This window comes from Somniosus microcephalus, chromosome 33 (genome assembly GCF_052327205.1).
Source record: "Somniosus microcephalus isolate GS21.2 chromosome 33, FLI_Smic_1.0, whole genome shotgun sequence".
NCBI lineage: Eukaryota > Metazoa > Chordata > Chondrichthyes > Squaliformes > Somniosidae > Somniosus > Somniosus microcephalus.
The window spans coordinates 7465917-7491087 of NC_141019.1; the positions used below are offsets into that span (position 1 = coordinate 7465917).

Genomic DNA, 25171 nt, shown 5'->3' on the forward strand with positions numbered 1-25171 from the left:
TCACTGGTGACTCTTGGTGATTTCAGTATAGACTGTGCTGGTGATTTCACTGGTGACTGTGCCAGTGATTTCACTGGTGACTGTGCTGGTGATTTCACTGATGACTGCCGGTGATTTCACTGGTGATTGTGCTGATGATTTCACTGGTGACTGTGCTGGTGATTTCACTGGTGACTGTGCCAGTGATTTCACTGGTGACTGTGTCAGTGATTTCACTGGTGACTGTGCCGGTGATTACACTCGAGACTGTGCTGGTGATTTCACTGGTGACTGCCGGTGATTTCACTGGTGACTGTGCTGTTGATTTCACTGGTGACTGTGCCGGTGATTTCACTGGTGACTGTGTCGGTGATTTCACTGCAGACTGTGCTGGTGATTTCACTGGAGACTGTGCTAGTGATTCCACTGGTGACAGTGCCGGTGATTTCACTGGTGACTGTTTCGGTGATTTCACTGGTGACTGTGCTGGTGATTTCACTGGTGACTGTGCTAGTGATTCCACTGGTGACAGTGCCGGTGATTTCACTGGTGACTGTTTCAGTGATTTCACTGGAGACTGTGCTGGTGATTTCACTGGAGACTGTGCTGGTGGTTTCACTGGTGACTGTGCCGATGATTTCACTGGTGACTGTGTGGGTGATTTCAGTGGTGACTTTGTCGGTGATTTCACTGGTGACTGTGCTGGTGATTTCACTGGTGACTTTGTCAGTGATTTCTCTGGTGTCTCTGTCGGTGATTTCACTGGTGACTGTGTCGGTGATTTCACAGGAGACTGTGCTGGTGATTTCACTGGAGACTGTGCTGGTAATTTCACTGCTGACTGTGCCGATGATTTCACTGGTGACTGTGTTGGTTATTTCACTGGTGACTGTGTCGGTGATTTCACTGGTGACTGTGCCGGTGATTTCACTGGTGACTGTGCCGGTGATTTCACTGGTGACTGTGCCAGTGATTTCACTGGTGACTGTTCTGATGATTTCACTGGTGACTGTGCCGGTGATTTCACTGGTGACTGTGCTGGTGATTTCACTGGTGACTTTGTCAGTGATTTCACTGGTGACTGTGCCACTGATTTCACTGGTGACTGTGCTGGTGATTTCACTGGAGACTGTGCCGGTGATTTCACTGGTGACAGTGCCGGTGATTTCACTGTTGACTGTTTCAGTGATTTCACTGGTGACTGTGCTGGTGATTTCACTGGTGACTGTGCTAGTGATTTCACTGGTGACTGTGTCGGTGATTCCACTGGTGACTGTGCCGGTGATTTCACTGGTGACTGTGTCGGTGATTTCACTGGTGACTGTGCTGAGGATTTCACTGGTGACTGTGCCGGTGAATTCACTGGTGACTGTGTTGGTGATTTCACTGGTGACTGTGCTGGTGATTTCACTGGTGAATGTGCCGGTGAATTCACTGGTGACTTTGTTGGTGATTTCACTGGTGACTGTGTCAGTGATTTCAATGGCGACTGTGTCGGTGATTTCACTGGTGACTGTGCTAATGATTCCACTGGTGACTGTGTCAGTGATTTCACTGGTGACTGTGCCACTGATTTCACTGGTGACTGTGCTGGTGATTTCACTGGAGACTGTGCCGGTGATTTCACTGGTGACAGTGCCGGTGATTTCACTGGTGAATGTTTCAGTGATTTCACTGGTGACTGTGCTGGTGATTTCACTGGTAACTGTGCTAGTGATCCCACTGGTGACTGTGCCGGTGATTTCACTGGTGACTGTGTCAGTGATTTCACCGGTGACTGTGTCAGTGATTTCACTGGTGACTGTGCCAGTGATTTCACTCGAGACTGTGCTGGTGATTTCACTGGCGACTGTGTCGGTGATTTCACTGGTGGCTGTGTTGGTGATTTCACTTTAGATTGTGCTGGTGATTTCACTGGTGACTGTGCCAGTGATTTCACTGGTGACTGTGCTGGTGATTTCACTGATGACTGCCAGTGATTTCACTGGTGACTGTACTGGTGATTTCACTGGTGACTGTGCTGGTGATTTCACTGATGACTGTGCCGGTGATTTCACTGGTGACTGTGTCAGTGATTTCACTGGAGACTGTGCTGATGATTTCACTGGAGGCTGTGCCGGTGATTTCAATGGTGACTGTGCCGATGATTTCACTGGTGACTCTGTTGGTGATTTCACTATAGACTGTGCTGGTGATTTCACTGGTGACTGTGCCAGTGATTTCACTGGTGACTGTGCTGGTGATTTCACTGATGAGTGCTGGTGATTTCACTGATGACTGCCGGTGATTTCACTGGTGATTGTGCTGGTGATTTCACTGGTGACTGTGCTGGTGATTTCACTGGTGACTGTGCCAGTGATTTCACTGGTGACTGTGTCAGTGATTTCACTGGTGACTGTGCCGGTGATTACACTCGAGTCTCTGCTGGTGATTTCACTGGAGACTCTGCTGGTGATTTCACTGGTGACTGTGCCGGTGACTTCACTGGTGACTGTGTTGGTGATTTCACTATAGACTGTGCTGGTGATTTCACTGGTGAATGTGCCGGTGATTTCACTGGTGACTGTGCTGGTGATTTCACTGATGACTGCCGGTGATTTCACTTGTGACTGTGCTGTTGATTTCACTGGTGACTGTGCCGGTGATTTCACTGGTGACTGTGTCGGTGATTTCACTGGAGACTGTGCTGGTGATTTCACTGGAGACTGTGCTGTTGATTTCACTGGTGACTGTGACGCAGATTTCACTGGCGACTGTGTTGGTGATTTCACTATAGACTGTGCTGGTGATTTCACTGGTGACTGTGCTGGTGATTTCACTGGTGACTGTGCCGGTGATTTCACTGGTGACTGTGCTGGTGATTTCACTGATGACTGCCGGTGATTTCACTGTTGACTGTACTGGTGATTGCACTGGTGACTGTGCTGGTGATTTCACTGATGACTGTGCCGGTGATTTCACTGGTGACTGTGTCGGTGATTTCACTGGAGACTGTGCTGGTGATTTTACTGGCGACTGTGCCAGTGATTTCACTGGTGACTGTTTCAGGGATTTCACTGGCGACTGTGCTGGTGATTTCACTGGTGACTCTGCTCGTGATTCCACTGGTGACAGTGCCGGTGATTTCACTGGTGACTGTTTCGGTGATTTCACTGGAGACTGTGCTGGTGGTTTCACTGGTGACTGTGCCGATGATTTCACTGGTGACTGTGTGGGTGATTTCAGTGGTGACTTTGTCGGTGATTTCACTGGTGACTGTGCTGGTGATTTCACTGGTGACTTTGTCAGTGATTTCTCTGGTGTCTCTGTCGGTGATTTCACTGGTGACTGTGTCAGTGATTTCACAGGAGACTGTGCTGGTGATTTCACTGGAGACTCTGCTGGTGATTTCACTGGTGACTGTGCCGGTGATTTCACTGGTGACTGTGCCGGTGATTTCACTGGTGACTGTGCTTATGATTTCACTGGTGACTGTGCCGGTGAATTCACTGGTGACTTTGTTGGTGATTTCACTGGAGACTGTGTCGGTGATTTCACTGGTGACAGTGCTGGTGATTTCACTGGTGACTGTCAGTGATTTCAGTGGCGACTGTGTCGGTGATTTCACTGGTGACTGTGCTAGTGATTCCACTGGAGACTGTGTCAGTGATTTCACTGGTGACTGTGCCACTGATTTCACTGGTGACTGTGCTAGTGATTCCACTGGAGACTGTGTCAGTGATTTCACCGGTGACTGTGTCAGTGATTTCACTGGTGACTGTGCCAGTGATTTCACTCGAGACTGTGCTGGTGATTTCACTGGCGACTGTGTCGGTGATTTCACTGGTGGCTGTGTTGGTGATTTCACTTTAGATTGTGCTGGTGATTTCACTGGTGACTGTGCCAGTGATTTCACTGGTGACTGTGCTGGTGATTTCACTGATGACTGCCAGTGATTTCACTGGTGACTGTACTGGTGATTTCACTGGTGACTGTGCTGGTGATTTCACTGATGACTGTGCCGGTGATTTCACTGGTGACTGTGTCAGTGATTTCACTGGAGACTGTGCTGATGATTTCACTGGAGGCTGTGCCGGTGATTTCAATGGTGACTGTGCCGATGATTTCACTGGTGACTCTGTTGGTGATTTCACTATAGACTGTGCTGGTGATTTCACTGGTGACTGTGCCAGTGATTTCACTGGTGACTGTGCTGGTGATTTCACTGATGAGTGCTGGTGATTTCACTGATGACTGCCGGTGATTTCACTGGTGATTGTGCTGGTGATTTCACTGGTGACTGTGCTGGTGATTTCACTGGTGACTGTGCCAGTGATTTCACTGGTGACTGTGTCAGTGATTTCACTGGTGACTGTGCCGGTGATTACACTCGAGTCTCTGCTGGTGATTTCACTGGAGACTCTGCTGGTGATTTCACTGGTGACTGTGCCGGTGACTTCACTGGTGACTGTGTTGGTGATTTCACTATAGACTGTGCTGGTGATTTCACTGGTGAATGTGCCGGTGATTTCACTGGTGACTGTGCTGGTGATTTCACTGATGACTGCCGGTGATTTCACTTGTGACTGTGCTGTTGATTTCACTGGTGACTGTGCCGGTGATTTCACTGGTGACTGTGTCGGTGATTTCACTGGAGACTGTGCTGGTGATTTCACTGGAGACTGTGCTGTTGATTTCACTGGTGACTGTGACGCAGATTTCACTGGCGACTGTGTTGGTGATTTCACTATAGACTGTGCTGGTGATTTCACTGGTGACTGTGCTGGTGATTTCACTGGTGACTGTGCCGGTGATTTCACTGGTGACTGTGCTGGTGATTTCACTGATGACTGCCGGTGATTTCACTGTTGACTGTACTGGTGATTGCACTGGTGACTGTGCTGGTGATTTCACTGATGACTGTGCCGGTGATTTCACTGGTGACTGTGTCGGTGATTTCACTGGAGACTGTGCTGGTGATTTTACTGGCGACTGTGCCAGTGATTTCACTGGTGACTGTTTCAGGGATTTCACTGGCGACTGTGCTGGTGATTTCACTGGTGACTCTGCTCGTGATTCCACTGGTGACAGTGCCGGTGATTTCACTGGTGACTGTTTCGGTGATTTCACTGGAGACTGTGCTGGTGGTTTCACTGGTGACTGTGCCGATGATTTCACTGGTGACTGTGTGGGTGATTTCAGTGGTGACTTTGTCGGTGATTTCACTGGTGACTGTGCTGGTGATTTCACTGGTGACTTTGTCAGTGATTTCTCTGGTGTCTCTGTCGGTGATTTCACTGGTGACTGTGTCAGTGATTTCACAGGAGACTGTGCTGGTGATTTCACTGGAGACTCTGCTGGTGATTTCACTGGTGACTGTGCCGGTGATTTCACTGGTGACTGTGCCGGTGATTTCACTGGTGACTGTGCTTATGATTTCACTGGTGACTGTGCCGGTGAATTCACTGGTGACTTTGTTGGTGATTTCACTGGAGACTGTGTCGGTGATTTCACTGGTGACAGTGCTGGTGATTTCACTGGTGACTGTCAGTGATTTCAGTGGCGACTGTGTCGGTGATTTCACTGGTGACTGTGCTAGTGATTCCACTGGAGACTGTGTCAGTGATTTCACTGGTGACTGTGCCACTGATTTCACTGGTGACTGTGCTGGTGATTTCACTGGAGACTGTGCCGGTGATTTCACTGGTGACAGTGCCGGTGATTTCACTGGTGACTGTTTCAGTGTTTTCACTGGTGACTGTGCTGGTGATTTCACTGGTGACTGTGCTAGTGATCCCACTGGTGACTGTGCTAGTGATCCCACTGGTGACTGTGCCGGTGATTTCACTGGTGACTGTGTCAGTGATTTCACCGGTGACTGTGTCAGTGATTTCACTGGTGACTGTGCCAGTGATTTCACTCGAGACTGTGCCAGTGATTTCACTGGTGACTGTGTCGGTGATTTCACTGGTGACTGTGTTGGTGATTTCACTATAGACTGTGCTGGTGATTTCACTGGTGACTGTGCCGGTGATTTCACTGGTGACTGTGCTGGTGATTTCACTGATGACTGCCATTGATTACACTGGTGTCTGTACTGGTGATTTCACTGGTGACTGTGCTGGTGATTTCACTGGTGACTGCGCCGGTGATTTCACTGGTGACTGTGTCAGTGATTTCACTGGAGACTGTGCTGATGATTTCACTGGAGGCTGTGCCGGTGATTTCAATGGTGACTGTGCCGGTGATTTCACTGGTGACTCTTGGTGATTTCAGTATAGACTGTGCTGGTGATTTCACTGGTGACTGTGCCAGTGATTTCACTGGTGACTGTGCTGGTGATTTCACTGATGACTGCCGGTGATTTCACTGGTGATTGTGCTGGTGATTTCACTGGTGACTGTGCTGGTGATTTCACTGGTGACTGTGCCAGTGATTTCACTGGTGACTGTGCCGGTGATTACACTCGAGACTGTGCTGGTGATTTCACTGGTGACTGCCGGTGATTTCACTGGTGACTGTGCTGTTGATTTCACTGGTGACTGTGCCGGTGATTTCACTGGTGACTGTGTCGGTGATTTTACTGCAGACTGTGCTGGTGATTTCACTGGAGACTGTGCTAGTGATTCCACTGGTGACAGTGCCGGTGATTTCACTGGTGACTGTTTCGGTGATTTCACTGGCGACTGTGCTGGTGATTTCACTGGTGACTGTGCTAGTGATTCCACTGGTGACAGTGCCGGTGATTTCACTGGTGACTGTTTCAGTGATTTCACTGGAGACTGTGCTGGTGATTTCACTGGAGACTGTGCTGGTGGTTTCACTGGTGACTGTGCCGATGATTTCACTGGTGACTGTGTGGGTGATTTCAGTGGTGACTTTGTCGGTGATTTCACTGGTGACTGTGCTGGTGATTTCACTGGTGACTTTGTCAGTGATTTCTCTGGTGTCTCTGTCGGTGATTTCACTGGTGACTGTGTCGGTGATTTCACAGGAGACTGTGCTGGTGATTTCACTGGAGACTGCTGGTAATTTCACTGCTGACTGTGCCGATGATTTCACTGGTGACTGTGTTGGTGATTTCACTGGTGACTGTGTCGGTGATTTCACTGGTGACTGTGCCGGTGATTTCACTGGTGACTGTGCCGGTGATTTCACTGGTGACTGTGCCAGTGATTTCACTGGTGACTGTTCTGATGATTTCACTGGTGACTGTGCCGGTGATTTCACTGGTGACTGTGCTGGTGATTTCACTGGTGACTGTGTCAGTGATTTCAATGGCGACTGTGTCGGTGATTTCACTGGTGACTGTGCTAGTGATTCCACTGGTAACTGTGTCAGTGATTTCACTGGTGACTGTGCTGCTGATTTCACTGGTGACTGAGCTGGTGATTTCACTGGAGACTGTGCCGGTGATTTCACTGGTGACTGTGCCGGTGATTTCACTGGTGACTGTTTCAGTGATTTCACTGGTGACTGTGCCGGTGATTTCAGTGGTGTCTGTGCTCGTGATTCCACTGGTGACTGTGCCAGTGATTTCACTGGTGACTGTGTCAGTGATTTCACTGGTGACTGTGCCGGTGATTACACTCGAGACTGTGCTGGTGATTTCACTGGAGACTCTGCTGGTGATTTCACTGGTGACTGTGCCGGTGACTTCATTGGTGACTGTGTTGGTGAATTCACTATGGACTGTGCAGGTGATTTCACTGGTGAATGTGCCGGTGACTTCACTGGTGACTGTGCTGGTGATTTCACTGATGACTGCCAGTGATTTCACTGGTGACTGAGCTGGTGATTTCACTGGTGACTGTGTCGGTGATTTCACTGGTGACTGTGTCGGTGATTTCACTGTAGACTGTGCTGGTGATTTCACTGGTGACTGTGCTGGTGATTTCACTGGTGACTGTGCTGCTGATTTCATTGATGACTGCCGGAGATTTCACTGGTGACTGTGCTGGTGATTTCACTGGTGACTGTGCTGGTGATTTCACTGGTGACTGTGCCAGTGATTTCACTGGTGACTGTGTCGGTGATTTCACTGGAGACTGTGCTGGTGATTTCACTGGTGACTGTGTCGTTGCTTCCACTGGTGACTGTTTCGGTGATTTCACTGGCGACTGTGCTGGTGATTTCACTGGTGACTGTGCTAGTGATTCCACTGGTGACAGTGCCGGTGATTTCACTGGTGACTGTTTCAGTGATTTCACTGGAGACTGTGCTGGTGATTTCACTGGAGACTGTGCTGGTGGTTTCACTGGTGACTGTGCCGATGATTTCACTGGTGACTGTGTGGGTGATTTCAGTGGTGACTTTGTCGGTGATTTCACTGGTGACTGTGCTGGTGATTTCACTGGTGACTTTGTCAGTGATTTCTCTGGTGTCTCTGTCGGTGATTTCACTGGTGACTGTGTCGGTGATTTCACAGGAGACTGTGCTGGTGATTTCACTGGAGACTGTGCTGGTAATTTCACTGCTGACTGTGCCGATGATTTCACTGGTGACTGTGTTGGTGATTTCACTGGTGACTGTGTCGGTGATTTCACTGGTGACTGTGCCGGTGATTTCACTGGTGACTGTGCCGGTGATTTCACTGGTGACTGTGCCGGTGATTTCACTGGTGACTGTTCTGATGATTTCACTGGTGACTGTGCCGGTGATTTCACTGGTGACTGTGCTGGTGATTTCACTGGTGACTGTGTCAGTGATTTCAATGGCGACTGTGTCGGTGATTTCACTGGTGACTGTGCTAGTGATTCCACTGGTAACTGTGTCAGTGATTTCACTGGTGACTGTGCTGCTGATTTCACTGGTGACTGAGCTGGTGATTTCACTGGAGACTGTGCCGGTGATTTCACTGGTGACTGTGCCGGTGATTTCACTGGTGACTGTTTCAGTGATTTCACTGGTGACTGTGCCGGTGATTTCAGTGGTGTCTGTGCTCGTGATTCCACTGGTGACTGTGCCAGTGATTTCACTGGTGACTGTGTCAGTGATTTCACTGGTGACTGTGCCGGTGATTACACTCGAGACTGTGCTGGTGATTTCACTGGAGACTCTGCTGGTGATTTCACTGGTGACTGTGCCGGTGACTTCATTGGTGACTGTGTTGGTGAATTCACTATGGACTGTGCAGGTGATTTCACTGGTGAATGTGCCGGTGACTTCACTGGTGACTGTGCTGGTGATTTCACTGATGACTGCCAGTGATTTCACTGGTGACTGAGCTGGTGATTTCACTGGTGACTGTGTCGGTGATTTCACTGGTGACTGTGTCGGTGATTTCACTGTAGACTGTGCTGGTGATTTCACTGGTGACTGTGCTGGTGATTTCACTGGTGACTGTGCTGCTGATTTCATTGATGACTGCCGGAGATTTCACTGGTGACTGTGCTGGTGATTTCACTGGTGACTGTGCTGGTGATTTCACTGGTGACTGTGCCAGTGATTTCACTGGTGACTGTGTCGGTGATTTCACTGGAGACTGTGCTGGTGATTTCACTGGTGACTGTGTCGTTGCTTCCACTGGTGACTGTGTCGGTGATTCCACTGTTGACTGTGCTGGTGATTTCACTGGTGACTGTGTCAGTGATTCCACTGGTGACTGTGCCGCTGATTTCACTGGTGACTGTGTCGGTGATTTCACTGGCGACTGTGCTGAGGATTTCACTGGTGACTGTGCCGGTGAATTCACTGGTGACTGTGTCGGTGATTTCACTGGTGACTGTGCTGGTGATTTCACTGGTGAATGTGCCGGTGATTTCACTGGTGACTTTGTCAGTGATTTCACTGGAAACTGTGCCGGTGATTTCACTGGTGAGTGTGTCAGTGATTTCACTGGTGACTGTGCCGTTGATTTCACTGGTGACTGTGTCAGTGATTTCAATGGTGACTGTGTTAGTGATTTCACTGGTGACTGTGCTAGTGATTCCACTGGTGACTGTGTCAGGGATTTCACTGGTGACTGTGCCACTGATTTCACTGGTGACTGTGTCGGTGATTTCATTGTTGACTGCGCCGGTGATTTCACTTGAGACTGTGCTGGTGATTTCACTGGAGACTCTGCTGGTGATTTCACTGGCGACTGTGCTGGTGATTTCACTGGTGACTGTGCTAGAGATTCCACTGGTGACTGTGCCGGTGATTTCACTGGTGACTGTGTCAGTGATTTCATTGTTGACTGCGCCGGTGATTTCACTCGAGACTCTGCTGGTGATTTCACTGGAGACTCTGCTGGTGATTTCACTGGTGACGGTGTCAGTGATTTCAATGGTGACTGTGTTGGTGATTTCACTGTTGACTGTGCTAGTGATTCCACTGGTGACTGTGTCAGTGATTTCACTGGTGACTGTGCCAGGGATTTCTCAGGTGACTGTGCTGGTGATTTCACTGGTGACTGTGCTAGTGATTCCACTTGTGACTGTGCCGGTGATTTCACTGGTGACTGTGTCAGTGATTTCACTGTTGACTGCGCCGGTGGTTTCACTCGAGACTGTGCTGGTGATTTCATTGGAGACTCTGCTGGTGATTTCACTGGTGACTGTGCCGGTGATTTCACTGGTGACTCTGTTGGTGATTTCACTATAGACTGTGCTGGTGATTTCACTGGTGTCTGTGCCAGTGATTTCACTGGTGATTGTGCTGGTGATTTCACTGATGACTGCCGGTGATTTCACTGGTGGCTGTACTGGTGATTTCACTGGTGACTGTGCTGGTGATTTCACTGGTGACTGTGCCGGTGATTTCACTGGTGACTGTGTCGGTGATTTCACTGGAGACTGTGCTGGTGATTTTACTGGAGACTGTGCCGGTGATTTCAATTGTGACTCTGCCGGTGATTTCACTGGTGACTGTGTTGGTGATTTCACTATAGACTGTGCTGGTGATTTCACTGGTGACTGTGCTGGTGATTTCACTGGTGACTGTGCTGGTGATTTCACTGATGACTGCCGGTGATTTCACTGGTGACTGTGCTGGTGATTTCACTGGTGACTGTGCTGGTGATTTCACTGGTGACTGTGCCAGTGATTTCACTGGTGACTGTGTCGGTGATTTCACTGGAGACTGTGCTGGTGATTTCACTGGTGACTGTGTCGGTGATTCCACTGGTGACTGTGTCGGTGATTCCACTGGTGACTGTGCTGATGATTTCACTGGTGACTGTGTCGGTGATTCCACTGGTGACTGTGCCGGTGATTTCACTGGTGACTGTGTCGGTGATTTCACTGGTGACTGTGCTGGTGATTTCACTGGTGACTGTGTCGGTGATTTCACTGGAGACTGTGCCAATGATTTCACTGGTGACTGCTGGTGATTTCACTGGTGACTGTGCCGGTGATTTCACAATTGACTGTGCCGGTGATTTCACTGGAGACTGTGCCAGTGATGTCACTGGTGACTGTGCCGGTGATTTCGCTATTGACTGTGCCTGTGATTTCACTGGTGACTGTGCCAGTGATTTCACTGGTGACTGTGCCGGTGATTTCTCTATTGACTGTGCCGGTGATTTCACTGGTGACTGTGCCAGTGATTTCACTGCTGCCTGTGCCGGTGATTTCATTGGAGACTGTGCCGGTGATTTCACTGGTGACTGGCGGTGATTTCACTTGTGACTGTGCCGGTGATTTCACAATTGACTGTGCCGGTGATTTCACTGGAGACTGTGCCAGTGATTTCACTGGTGACTGTGCCGGTGATTTCGCTATTGACTGTGCCTGTGATTTCACTGGTGACTGTGCCAGTGATTTCTCTATTGACTCTGCCGGTGATTTCATTGGCGACTGTGCCTGTGATTTCACTGGTGACTGTGCTGGTGACTTCACTGGTGACTGTGCCGGTGATTTCACTGGTGACTGTGTTGGTAATTTCACTGGAGACTGTGCCAATGATTTCACTGGTGATGGCCGGTGAATTCACTGGTGACTGTGCCGGTGATTTCACTATTGACTGTGCCGGTGATTTCACTGGTGACTGTGCTGGTGATTTCACTGGTGACTGTGCCAGTGATTTCACTGTTGACTGTGCTGGCGATTCCACTGGTGACTGTGCCGTTGATTTCACTGGTGGCTGCCAGTGATTTCACTGGAGACTGTGTTGGTGATTTCACTGGTGACTGTGCCGGTGATTTCACTGGTGACTGTGCTGCTAATTTCACTGGAGACTGTGCCAATGATTTCACTGGAGACTGTGCCGGTGGTTTCACTGGTGACTGTGCCGGTGATTTCACTGTGCCGGTGATTTCACTGGTGAATGTGCTAGTGATTCCACTGGTGACTGTGCCGGTGATTTCACTGGTGACTGTGTTTCTTGATTTCACTGGAGACTGTGCCGATGATTTCACTGGTGACTGTGCCGGTGATTTCACTGGAGATTGTGCTGGTGATTTCACTGGTGACTGTGCCGGTGATTTAACTATTGACTGTGCCGATGATTTCACTGGTGACTGCGCTGGTGATTTCACTGGTGACTGTGTCGATGATTTCACTATAGACTGTGCCGGTGATTTCACTGGTGACTGTGCCGGTGATTTCACTGGAGACTGTGCCGGTGATTTCACTGGAGACTGTGCCAGTGATTTCACTGGTGAATGTGCTAGTGATTCCACTGGTGACTGTGCCGGTGATTTCACTGGTGACTGTGTTTCTTGATTTCACTGGAGACTGTGCCGATGATTTCACTGGTGACTGTGCCGGTGATTTCACTGGAGATTGTGCTGGTGATTTCACTGGTGACTGTGCCGGTGATTTAACTATTGACTGCGCCGATGATTTCACTGGTGACTGTGCTGGTGATTTCACTGGTGACTGTGTCGATGATTTCACTATAGACTGTGCCGGTGATTTCACTGGTGACTGTGCCGGTGATTTCACTGGAGACTGTGCCGGTGATTTCACTGGAGACTGTGCCAGTGATTTCACTGGTGACTGTGCCGGTGATTTCACTGGATACTGTGCCGATGATTTCACTGGAGACTGTGCCGATGATTTCACTGGTGACTGTGCCGGTGATGTCACTGGTGACTGTGTTGGTGATTTCACTGGAAACTGTGCCAGTGATTTCACTGGAGACAGTGCCGGTGATTCCACTGGAGACTGTGCCGGTGATTTCACTTGTGACTGTGTCGGTGATTTCACTGGAGACTGTGCCGGTGATTTCACTGGTGACTGTGCCAGTGATTTCACTGGTGACTGTGTCGGTGATTTCACTGGAGACTGTGCTGGTGATTTCACTGGTGACTGAGCTGGTGATTTCACTGGAGACTGTGCCGGTGATTTCACTGGTGACTGTGCCGGTGATTTCACTGGTGACTGTTTCAGTGATTTCACTGGTGACTGTGCCGGTGATTTCAGTGGTGTCTGTGCTCGTGATTCCACTGGTGACTGTGCCAGTGATTTCACTGGTGACTGTGTCAGTGATTTCACTGGTGACTGTGCCGGTGATTACACTCGAGACTGTGCTGGTGATTTCACTGGAGACTCTGCTGGTGATTTCACTGGTGACTGTGCCGGTGACTTCATTGGTGACTGTGTTGGTGAATTCACTATGGACTGTGCAGGTGATTTCACTGGTGAATGTGCCGGTGACTTCACTGGTGACTGTGCTGGTGATTTCACTGATGACTGCCAGTGATTTCACTGGTGACTGAGCTGGTGATTTCACTGGTGACTGTGTCGGTGATTTCACTGGTGACTGTGTCGGTGATTTCACTGTAGACTGTGCTGGTGATTTCACTGGTGACTGTGCTGGTGATTTCACTGGTGACTGTGCTGCTGATTTCATTGATGACTGCCAGAGATTTCACTGGTGACTGTGCTGGTGATTTCACTGGTGACTGTGCTGGTGATTTCACTGGTGACTGTGCCAGTGATTTCACTGGTGACTGTGTCGGTGATTTCACTGGAGACTGTGCTGGTGATTTCACTGCTGACTGTGTCGTTGCTTCCACTGGTGACTGTGTCGGTGATTCCACTGTTGACTGTGCTGGTGATTTCACTGGTGACTGTGTCAGTGATTCCACTGGTGACTGTGCCGCTGATTTCACTGGTGACTGTGTCGGTGATTTCACTGGCGACTGTGCTGAGGATTTCACTGGTGACTGTGCCGGTGAATTCACTGGTGACTGTGTCGGTGATTTCACTGGTGACTGTGCTGGTGATTTCACTGGTGAATGTGCCGGTGATTTCACTGGTGACTTTGTCAGTGATTTCACTGGAAACTGTGCCGGTGATTTCACTGGTGAGTGTGTCAGTGATTTCACTGGTGACTGTGCCGTTGATTTCACTGGTGACTGTGTCAGTGATTTCAATGGTGACTGTGCCGGTGATTTCACTGGAGATTGTGCTGGTGATTTCACTGGTGACTGTGCCGGTGATTTAACTATTGACTGTGCCGATGATTTCACTGGTGACTGCGCTGGTGATTTCACTGGTGACTGTGTCGATGATTTCACTATAGACTGTGCCGGTGATTTCACTGGTGACTGTGCCGGTGATTTCACTGGAGACTGTGCCGGTGATTTCACTGGAGACTGTGCCAGTGATTTCACTGGTGAATGTGCTAGTGATTCCACTGGTGACTGTGCCGGTGATTTCACTGGTGACTGTGTTTCTTGATTTCACTGGAGACTGTGCCGATGATTTCACTGGTGACTGTGCCGGTGATTTCACTGGAGATTGTGCTGGTGATTTCACTGGTGACTGTGCCGGTGATTTAACTATTGACTGCGCCGATGATTTCACTGGTGACTGTGCTGGTGATTTCACTGGTGACTGTGTCGATGATTTCACTATAGACTGTGCCGGTGATTTCACTGGTGACTGTGCCGGTGATTTCACTGGAGACTGTGCCGGTGATTTCACTGGAGACTGTGCCAGTGATTTCACTGGTGACTGTGCCGGTGATTTCACTGGATACTGTGCCGATGATTTCACTGGAGACTGTGCCGATGATTTCACTGGTGACTGTGCCGGTGATGTCACTGGTGACTGTGTTGGTGATTTCACTGGAAACTGTGCCAGTGATTTCACTGGAGACAGTGCCGGTGATTCCACTGGAGACTGTGCCGGTGATTTCACTTGTGACTGTGTCGGTGATTTCACTGGAGACTGTGCCGGTGATTTCACTGGTGACTGTGCCAGTGATTTCACTGGTGACTGTGTCGGTGATTTCACTGGAGACTGTGCTGGTGATTTCACTGGTGACTGAGCTGTTGATTTCACTGGAGACTGTGCCGGTGATTTCACTGGTGACTGTGCCGGTGATTTCACTGGTGACTGTTTCAGTGATTTCACTGGTGACTGTGCCGGTGATTTCAGTGGTGTCTGTGCTCGTGATTCCACTGGTGACTGTGCCAGTGATTTCACTGGTGACTGTGTCAGTGATTTCACTGGTGACTGTGCCGGTGATTACACTCGAGACTGTGCTGGTGATTTCACTGGAGACTCTGCTGGTGATTTCACTGGTGACTGTGCCGGTGACTTCATTGGTGACTGTGTTGGTGAATTCACTATGGACTGTGCAGGTGATTTCACTGGTGAATGTGCCGGTGACTTCACTGGTGACTGTGCTGGTGATTTCACTGATGACTGCCAGTGATTTCACTGGTGACTGAGCTGGTGATTTCACTGGTGACTGTGTCGGTGATTTCACTGGTGACTGTGTCGGTGATTTCACTGTAGACTGTGCTGGTGATTTCACTGGTGACTGTGCTGGTGATTTCACTGGTGACTGTGCTGCTGATTTCATTGATGACTGCCAGAGATTTCACTGGTGACTGTGCTGGTGATTTCACTGGTGACTGTGCTGGTGATTTCACTGGTGACTGTGCCAGTGATTTCACTGGTGACTGTGTCGGTGATTTCACTGGAGACTGTGCTGGTGATTTCACTGCTGACTGTGTCGTTGCTTCCACTGGTGACTGTGTCGGTGATTCCACTGTTGACTGTGCTGGTGATTTCACTGGTGACTGTGTCAGTGATTCCACTGGTGACTGTGCCGCTGATTTCACTGGTGACTGTGTCGGTGATTTCACTGGCGACTGTGCTGAGGATTTCACTGGTGACTGTGCCGGTGAATTCACTGGTGACTGTGTCGGTGATTTCACTGGTGACTGTGCTGGTGATTTCACTGGTGAATGTGCCGGTGATTTCACTGGTGACTTTGTCAGTGATTTCACTGGAAACTGTGCCGGTGATTTCACTGGTGAGTGTGTCAGTGATTTCACTGGTGACTGTGCCGTTGATTTCACTGGTGACTGTGTCAGTGATTTCAATGGTGACTGTGTTAGTGATTTCACTGGTGACTGTGCTAGTGATTCCACTGGTGACTGTGTCAGGGATTTCACTGGTGACTGTGCCACTGATTTCACTGGTGACTGTGTCAGTGATTTCATTGTTGACTGCGCCGGTGATTTCACTCGAGACTGTGCTGGTGATTTCACTGGAGACTCTGCTGGTGATTTCACTGGCGACTGTGCTGGTGATTTCACTGGTGACTGTGCTAGAGATTCCACTGGTGACTGTGCCGGTGATTTCACTGGTGACTGTATCAGTGATTTCATTGTTGACTGCGCCGGTGATTTCACTCGAGACTCTGCTGGTGATTTCACTGGAGACTCTGCTGGTGATTTCACTGGTGACTGTGTCAGTGATTTCAATGGTGACTGTGTTGGTGATTTCACTGTTGACTGTGCTAGTGATTCCACTGGTGACTGTGTCAGTGATTTCACTGGTGACTGTGCCAGGGATTTCTCAGGTGACTGTGCTGGTGATTTCACTGGTGACTGTGCTAGTGATTCCACTTGTGACTGTGCCGGTGATTTCACTGGTGACTGTGTCAGTGATTTCACTGTTGACTGCGCCGGTGGTTTCACTCGAGACTGTGCTGGTGATTTCATTGGAGACTCTGCTGGTGATTTCACTGGTGACTGTGCCGGTGATTTCACTGGTGACTCTGTTGGTGATTTCACTATAGACTGTGCTGGTGATTTCACTGGTGACTGTGCCAGTGATTTCACTGGTGATTGTGCTGGTGATTTCACTGATGACTGCCGGTGATTTCACTGGTGGCTGTACTGGTGATTTCACTGGTGACTGTGCTGGTGATTTCACTGGTGACTGTGCCGGTGATTTCACTGGTGACTGTGTCGGTGATTTCACTGGAGACTGTGCTGGTGATTTTACTGGAGACTGTGCCGGTGATTTCAATGGTGACTCTGCCGGTGATTTCACTGGTGACTGTGTTGGTGATTTCACTATAGACTGTGCTGGTGATTTCACTGGTGACTGTGCTGGTGATTTCACTGGTGACTGTGCTGGTGATTTCACTGATGACTGCCGGTGATTTCACTGGTGACTGTGCTGGTGATTTCACTGGTGACTGTGCTGGTGATTTCACTGGTGACTGTGCCAGTGATTTCACTGGTGACTGTGTCGGTGATTTCACTGGAGACTGTGCTGGTGATTTCACTGGTGACTGTGTCGGTGATTCCACTGGTGACTGTGTCGGTGATTCCACTGGTGACTGTGCTGATGATTTCACTGGTGACTGTGTCGGTGATTCCACTGGTGACTGTGCCGGTGATTTCACTGGTGACTGTGTCGGTGATTTCACTGGTGACTGTGCTGGTGATTTCACTGGTGACTGTGTCGGTGATTTCACTGGAGACTGTGCCAATGATTTCACTGGTGACTGCTGGTGATTTCACTGGTGACTGTGCCGGTGATTTCACAATTGACTGTGCCGGTGATTTCACTGGAGACTGTGCCAGTGATGTCACTGGTGACTGTGCCGGTGATTTCGCTATTGACTGTGCCTGTGATTTCACTGGTGACTGTGCCAGTGATTTCACTGGTGACTGTGCCGGTGATTTCTCTATTGACAGTGCCGGTGATTTCACTGGTGACTGTGCCAGTGATTTCACTGCTGCCTGTGCCGGTGATTTCATTGGAGACTGTGCCGGTGATTTCACTGGTGACTGGCGGTGATTTCACTTGTGACTGTGCCGGTGATTTCACAATTGACTGTGCCGGTGATTTCACTGGAGACTGTGCCAGTGATTTCACTGGTGACTGTGCCGGTGATTTCGCTATTGACTGTGCCTGTGATTTCACTGGTGACTGTGCCAGTGATTTCTCTATTGACTCTGCCGGTGATTTCATTGGCGACTGTGCCTGTGATTTCACTGGTGACTGTGCTGGTGACTTCACTGGTGACTGTGCCGGTGATTTCACTGGTGACTGTGTTGGTAATTTCACTGGAGACTGTGCCAATGATTTCACTGGTGATGGCCGGTGAATTCACTGGTGACTGTGCCGGTGATTTCACTATTGACTGTGCCGGTGATTTCACTGGTGACTGTGCTGGTGATTTCACTGGTGACTGTGCCAGTGATTTCACTGTTGACTGTGCTGGCGATTCCACTGGTGACTGTGCCGTTGATTTCACTGGTGGCTGCCAGTGATTTCACTGGAGACTGTGTTGGTGATTTCACTGGTGACTGTGCCGGTGATTTCACTGGTGACTGTGCTGCTAATTTCACTGGAGACTGTGCCAATGATTTCACTGGAGACTGTGCCGGTGGTTTCACTGGTGACTGTGCCGGTGATTTCACTGTGCCGGTGATTTCACTGGTGAATGTGCTAGTGATTCCACTGGTGACTGTGCCGGTGATTTCACTGGTGACTGTGTTTCTTGATTTCACTGGAGACTGTGCCGATGATTTCACTGGTGACTGTGCCGGTGATTTCACTGGAGATTGTGCTGGTGATTTCACTGGTGACTGTGCCGGTGATTTAACTATTGACTGTGCCGATGATTTCACTGGTGACTGTGCTGGTGATTTCACTGGTGACTGTGTCGATGATTTCACTATAGACTGTGCCGGTGATTTCACTGGTGACTGTGCCGGTGATTTCACTGGAGACTGTGCCGGTGATTTCACTGGAGACTGTGCCAGTGATTTCACTGGTGAATGTGCTAGTGATTCCACTGGTGACTGTGCCGGTGATTTCACTGGTGACTGTGTTTCTTGATTTCACTGGAGACTGTGCCGATGATTTCACTGGTGACTGTGCCGGTGATTTCACTGGAGATTGTGCTGGTGATTTCACTGGTGACTGTGCCGGTGATTTAACTATTGACTGCGCCGATGATTTCACTGGTGACTGTGCTGGTGATTTCACTGGTGACTGTGTCGATGATTTCACTATAGACTGTGCCGGTGATTTCACTGGTGACTGTGCCGGTGATTTCACTGGAGACTGTGCCGGTGATTTCACTGGAGACTGTGCCAGTGATTTCACTGGTGACTGTGCCGGTGATTTCACTGGATACTGTGCCGATGATTTCACTGGAGACTGTGCCGATGATTTCACTGGTGACTGTGCCGGTGATGTCACTGGTGACTGTGTTGGTGATTTCACTGGAAACTGTGCCAGTGATTTCACTGGAGACAGTGCCGGTGATTCCACTGGAGACTGTGCCGGTGATTTCACTTGTGACTGTGTCGGTGATTTCACTGGAGACTGTGCCGGTGATTTCACTGGTGACTGTGCCAGTGATTTCACTGGTGACTGTGTCAGTGATTTCACTGGAGACTGTGCTGGTGATTTCACTGGTGACTGTGCCAGTGATTTCACTGGTGACTGTGTCGGTGATTCCACTGAAGACTGTGCCGATGATTTCACTGGTGACTGTGTTGGTGATTCCACTGGAGACTGTGCCGATGATTTCACTGGTGACTGTGCCGTTTATTTCACTGGTGACTGTGTCAGTGATCACTTTTTGTTTGGCTTTTTTCTTTCCTATTTTCTCTCCTCTCCTGATGATATTTGTGCTTGCTGGGGGCGTGGGGGGGGGGCGCCATTCTTCAGGTAATGTTTGCCCTGTCATACCTCACCCAGGTGGTCAATGTTCATGTGTGAGCCATGACAGTGAGTGTTATGAGGCCATCCAACTGTGGAGGTCATTGAACTCGCATTTTATCGTGCCCTCATCTGGCAACCACATATGGGCATTTCCGGTTGGGGGCACTATGTGTTGGTCAGGAGCACATACTCTTGCCAGCCATCACCCACCTGTCTACAGCTGACTCCGCATAGATCGAGGATCGACCTTTCTGGTCTGTATGGCTCAGAGAAGCAACTTTACCTGTGAACTGATGATGCAGTTGGAGGAAGTGGTCATCTTAAAGAGGTGATGCCCTCTGTTATAAAGAGCAGAATCTAACACTCTTCCTGTGTTTCTGTTTCCTTTACAGTTACGTTTAAGTTGTATGACACCGATGCAAATGGACTCCTGGACAGCTCCGTAAGTTTTGGTGTGTGTGCTCGGGTATCAGTACATTTCACATCTATGATATGTTTTGTTTGTTATGTATGTCGTGCACACCTTATTTGGGAATCACACCTCTTAGCAACCACTTTGTAGCATGCCGACACCAGCGTTGCTAGGTGACATACAAGACTATTGTGGGTTGACTCATCCGCCATCCTCTGAGAAGGGTCGCACCTCTCCTCGCCCACGATGATTATCTCTGATTGGGAAATCATAGTGAAGAAGCCATGATCCAGGGCCATCCCATCATAGACAGGCCTTGGTCCTTACTAGAAGAAATCAAATCTACACAGGGAGTGCTGACAGCAGGATGTTCTTACAAGCAGCAAATGCTTACAGACGCAAATTAAAATAAAATTAATCCTGGGGATGTGGGCGTCGCTGGCAAGGCCGGCATTTATTGCCCATCCTTAATTGCCCTTGAGAAGGTGGTGGTGAGCCGCCTTCTTGAACTGCTGCAGTCTGCACGACTAGTTCTGGAGCACAGGTCTTCAGCACGACAGCCAGGATGTTGTCAGGACCTCGAGGCTTTGCTGTATCCAGTGCACTCAGCCGTTTCTTGATATCACGTGGTGTGAATCAAATTGCCTGAAGACTGGCTTCTGTGATGGTGGGGACCTCAGGAGGAGGCCGAGATGGATCATCCACATGGCACTTCTGGCTGAAGATGGTTGCAAACGCTTCAGCCTTGTCTTTTGCACTCACGTGCTGGGCTCCACCATCATTGAGGTGGGAATGTTCACAGAGCCTCTTCCTCCCATTAGTTGTTTAATGGTCCACCGCCATTCACGACTGGATGTGGCAGGACTGCAGAGCTTTGATCTGATCTGTAGATTGTGGGATCGCTTATCCCTGCCTATAGCATGCTGCTTCCCCTGTTTAGTCCTGTGCTGCAGCTTCTCCAGATTGGCACCTCATTTTTAGGTACACCTGGTGCTGCTCCTGGCATGCTCTTCTACACTCCTTATTGAACCAGGGTTGGTCCCCTGGCTTGATGGTAATGGTAGAGTGAGGGATATACCGGGCCATGAGGTTACAGATTGTGGTGGAATACAATGCTGCTGCTGCTGATGGCCCACAGCGCCTCATGGATGCCCAGTTTGAGCTGCTGTCCATGTACATGTTGAGCAAATAGGTTGTCATTTTCAGGCATCACACACCTGACGAGAAGCCTCACCCACCGAGAGCTCAGGTCAGAAATTTCGATGAGAGAGGCGCGTGAATTTTCTAACCATTGTTTTAAACAATGGTAAATCCGTACATGGCGTGCGCCCAATTTTCCGCTAGGTGCTCTCAGCAGGCAAGACTCCCTGCCACACAAGCCACGACAGGAAATTACCTCTCCTGTGTGTGTGAGTGTGTGTGAGTGTGAGTGTGTGTGGACTTTCAGAAGGCTTTCGATAAGGTCCCACATAAGAGACTAGTGTGTAAAGTTAAGGCACATGGGATTGGGGGCAACGTATTGACTTGGATAGAGAACTGGTTGGCAGACAGGAAGCAAAGAGTTGGAATAAACGGGTCTTTTTCCGAGTGGCAGGCAGTGACTAGTGGGGTACCGCAGGGATCGGTTCTAGGACCCCAGCTATTCACAATATATATTAATGGTCTAGATGAGGGAACGAGATGTAATATCTCTAAGTTTGCAGATGACACAAAGCTGGGTGGGCGTGTGTGCTGTGAGGAGGATGCAGAGAAACTCCAGTATGATTTGGACAGGTTGGGTGATTGGGCAGAAGCATGGCAGATGCAGTATAATGTGGATAAATGTGAGGTTATCCACTTTGGTGGCAAAAACAGGAAGGCAGATTATTATCTGAATGGCAATAGATTGGGAGAAGGGGAAGTGCAACGAGACCTGGGTGTCCTTGTGCACCAGTCGCTGAAGGTAAGCATGCAGGTGCAGCAGGCGGTTAAGAAGGCAAATGGTATGTTGGCCTTCATAGTGAGAGGATTCGAGTACAGGAGCAAGGATGTCTTGCTGCAGTTGTACAGGGCCTTGGTGAGACCACACCTTGAGTATTGTGTGCAGTTTTGGTCGCCTTATCTGAGGAAGGATGTTCTTGCCATGGAGGGAGTGCAACGAAGATTCACCAGACTGATACCTGGGATGACAGGAATGACTTATGAAGAGAGATTGGGTCGATTGGGCTTGTATTTGCTCGAGTTTAGAAGAATGAGAAGGGATCTCATTGAAACTTATAAAATTCTAACAGGACTAGACAGACTAGATGCAGGAAGGATGTTCCCGATGGCGGGGGAGTCCAGAACCAGGGGTCACAGTCTAAGGATAAGGGGTAAGCCATTTAGGACTGAGATGAGGAGGAATTTCTTCACCCAGAGAGTGGTGAACCTGTGGAATTCTCTACCACAGAAGGCCGTTGAGGCCAATTCATTAAATATATTCAAGAAGGTGTTAGATATATTTCTTAAGGCTAAAGGGATCAAGGGATATGGGGAGAAGGCAGGGACAGGGTACTGAATTTGGATGATCAGCCATGATCTCATTGAATGGCGGAGCAGGCTCGAGGGGCCGAATGGCCGACTCCTGCTCCTATCTTCTATGTTTCTATGTGTGAGCGTGTGAGTGTAAGTGTGAGTGTGTGTGAGTGTGAACGTGTGAGTGTGTGTGAGTGTGAGTGTGAACGTGTGAGTGTGTGTGAGTGTGAGTGTAAGTGTGAGTGTGTGTGAGTGTGCGTGTGAACGTGTGTGTGAGTGTGAGTGTGAGTGTGAGTATGTGGTCCTCTACCTCACAGTCAGAAGAGAAAATGGGCCTCTTGTCATCATAATACGGACACTGAACTGATTCTTGTGACGCTGCAGTGTCGAATTCCCCAGGCATACATCAACTCTCCGCTTTAAAGCTGCAATGTGTAATGTATGTACCTTTAAGGGGAGAACTACTTTTTACAGCTCCTGTATACTGTAGTACCGGCAGTGACCACACCTGTATATAAACCCTGAGTAGGGATCTGTACAGTTAGTTTTAGAGTAACCCTCATCCAGTAAACACCTGTTGATTATTCCCTGCAGTCTCTTGTCTAATTATTGAAGGACCCACAACATCAAGATACACGGATCTAACAATGGCGACGAGACGATTTGAACCTACCTGCAACTCTGCATCACCTCCCAGGGATTCGCTCCTGTAGAACAGTGAAAGAAGAAGGCCGAGTCCAGAAGCACGGGTGTCGACCATCCAGCGGAGATTTGAGCATCGCAGGGGAGGCTGTTGAGAGCTGGGCTTGGTTCTCCAGTCACGGTGGTCCAGCGAAACGGGCTGGCAACATGTACGGTGCCGACCCTTCCCGGACAGCGGCGGCTAGAGCCGACCAACGGCACAGAAAAGGCCGAGCAGCATCGACGGGAGAAGAGAGAGGGTAGAGCGCACAGGGCGCAGCTGGTGTTCAGGACCGAGCGGCGTCGACGGGAGAAGAGAGAGGGTAGAGCGCACAGAGCGCAGCCGGTGTTCAAGGGCTGAGCCGCAGCGGAGAAGAAGGGAGAGCACGGGAGACGCCATTTTGAGCCGCAGCGGAGAAGCAGGGAGAGCGCGGGAGACGCCATTTTCAGCCGCAGCGGAGAAGAAGGGAGAGCGCGGGAGACGCCATTTTGAGCCGCAGCGGAGAAGAAGGGAGAGCGCGGGAGACGCCATTTTGAGCCAGTCAAACCACACCCAAAAATGCCGAAGAGTGGCAGTATCACAGCGTTCGACAATGAAGTCGACGATTGGACGACATATGTCGAACGCATTGAAGTATACTGCAAGGCGAATGAGGTGCCAGATGACAAGAAAGCGCTGGTATTGTTGAATTCAATGGGTGCAAAAACGTATGGCTTACTGCGAAACCTAGTAACCCCAGAGAAACCAGTGGAAAATAATTTTGAAAACATAGTGTCAATCCTACAGGACCACTTAAACCCCACACCGCTGCTGATAGCAGAAAGATTTAAGTTTCACAAAAGGAACCAGCATAAAGATGAAAGTAATGTTGAGTATTTAACGGAACTGCGCAAGCTATCGAAACACTGCCAGTTTGGAACGGGACTAGCAGATACTTTAAGGGACAAGTTTGTGTGTGGGCTTCAAAGTGAAGGAACCCAGAAATGGCTTCTATCAGAAAAGGATCTTACGCTGGACAAGGCTTTCAGCATGGCAGTATCACACAAAGCAGCAGCACGGGGCGCGGCAGAGATACAATGGAGACCGCAAGAATATGGCACAAATGAAATGTCATACGGAACAGTGAAGTGCTATCGCTGTGGCAGAACAACACACGACCATAAGGATTGCTGGTTCAAGGACCAAGTGTGCAGACAGTGTGGAAAAGTAGGACACATAGCAAGAGTCTGCAGGTCGGAAAAGAAAACCAGCAGCAAGAAATCTCCACAGGAGAAGTACAAGAAGGTACATAAGGTGATGGAGAGTAGTTCAGGCGAACAGAAAAGTGATACAGACTCCGGAAGCAAGGAGCTGGGTTGTCTGAAACTACATAATGTGATCAAAATGGAGGATCACCAAACTATCTGGGTCACGCTCAAGATAGACGGAGTCCAAGTGAAAATGGAATTGGACACAGGATCAGCCCTAACAGTCATAAACCGAAGGGACTACAAGCGGCTATTCTCACATATACCCTTGAGAGATACAGAGATCGTCTTGAAGACGTACACGGGGCAAAAAGTCTACCCCAAAGGAAAAATAAGGGTGAACGTTATATATAACGGCAAGGAAACACCAAAAATGGACCTATATGTATTGCCAGAGGGAGGACCACCACTACTAGGACGTGAATGGATCCGGAAGATACAGCTAGATTGGCATTCCATACAAGCACTGACTGTAGATGCCAAAAAGGATGACGACGTCACACCTGGACGACTG

The 25171-nt window shown here is 49.4% G+C and overlaps 1 protein-coding gene across 2 annotated transcripts in view; it reads left to right on the plus strand.

Annotated features, from left to right (window-relative positions):
* Positions 1–25171, plus strand: part of dgkaa (diacylglycerol kinase, alpha a) — a 432553-nt gene that overhangs the window by 268279 nt on the left and 139103 nt on the right. For both annotated transcript variants that reach the window (XM_085972643.1, XM_085972644.1), the window contains exon 6: positions 20216–20265. In XM_085972643.1, the coding sequence (XP_085828769.1) occupies positions 20216–20265 (50 nt within the window). The remainder of the gene's footprint in view (positions 1–20215; positions 20266–25171) is intronic.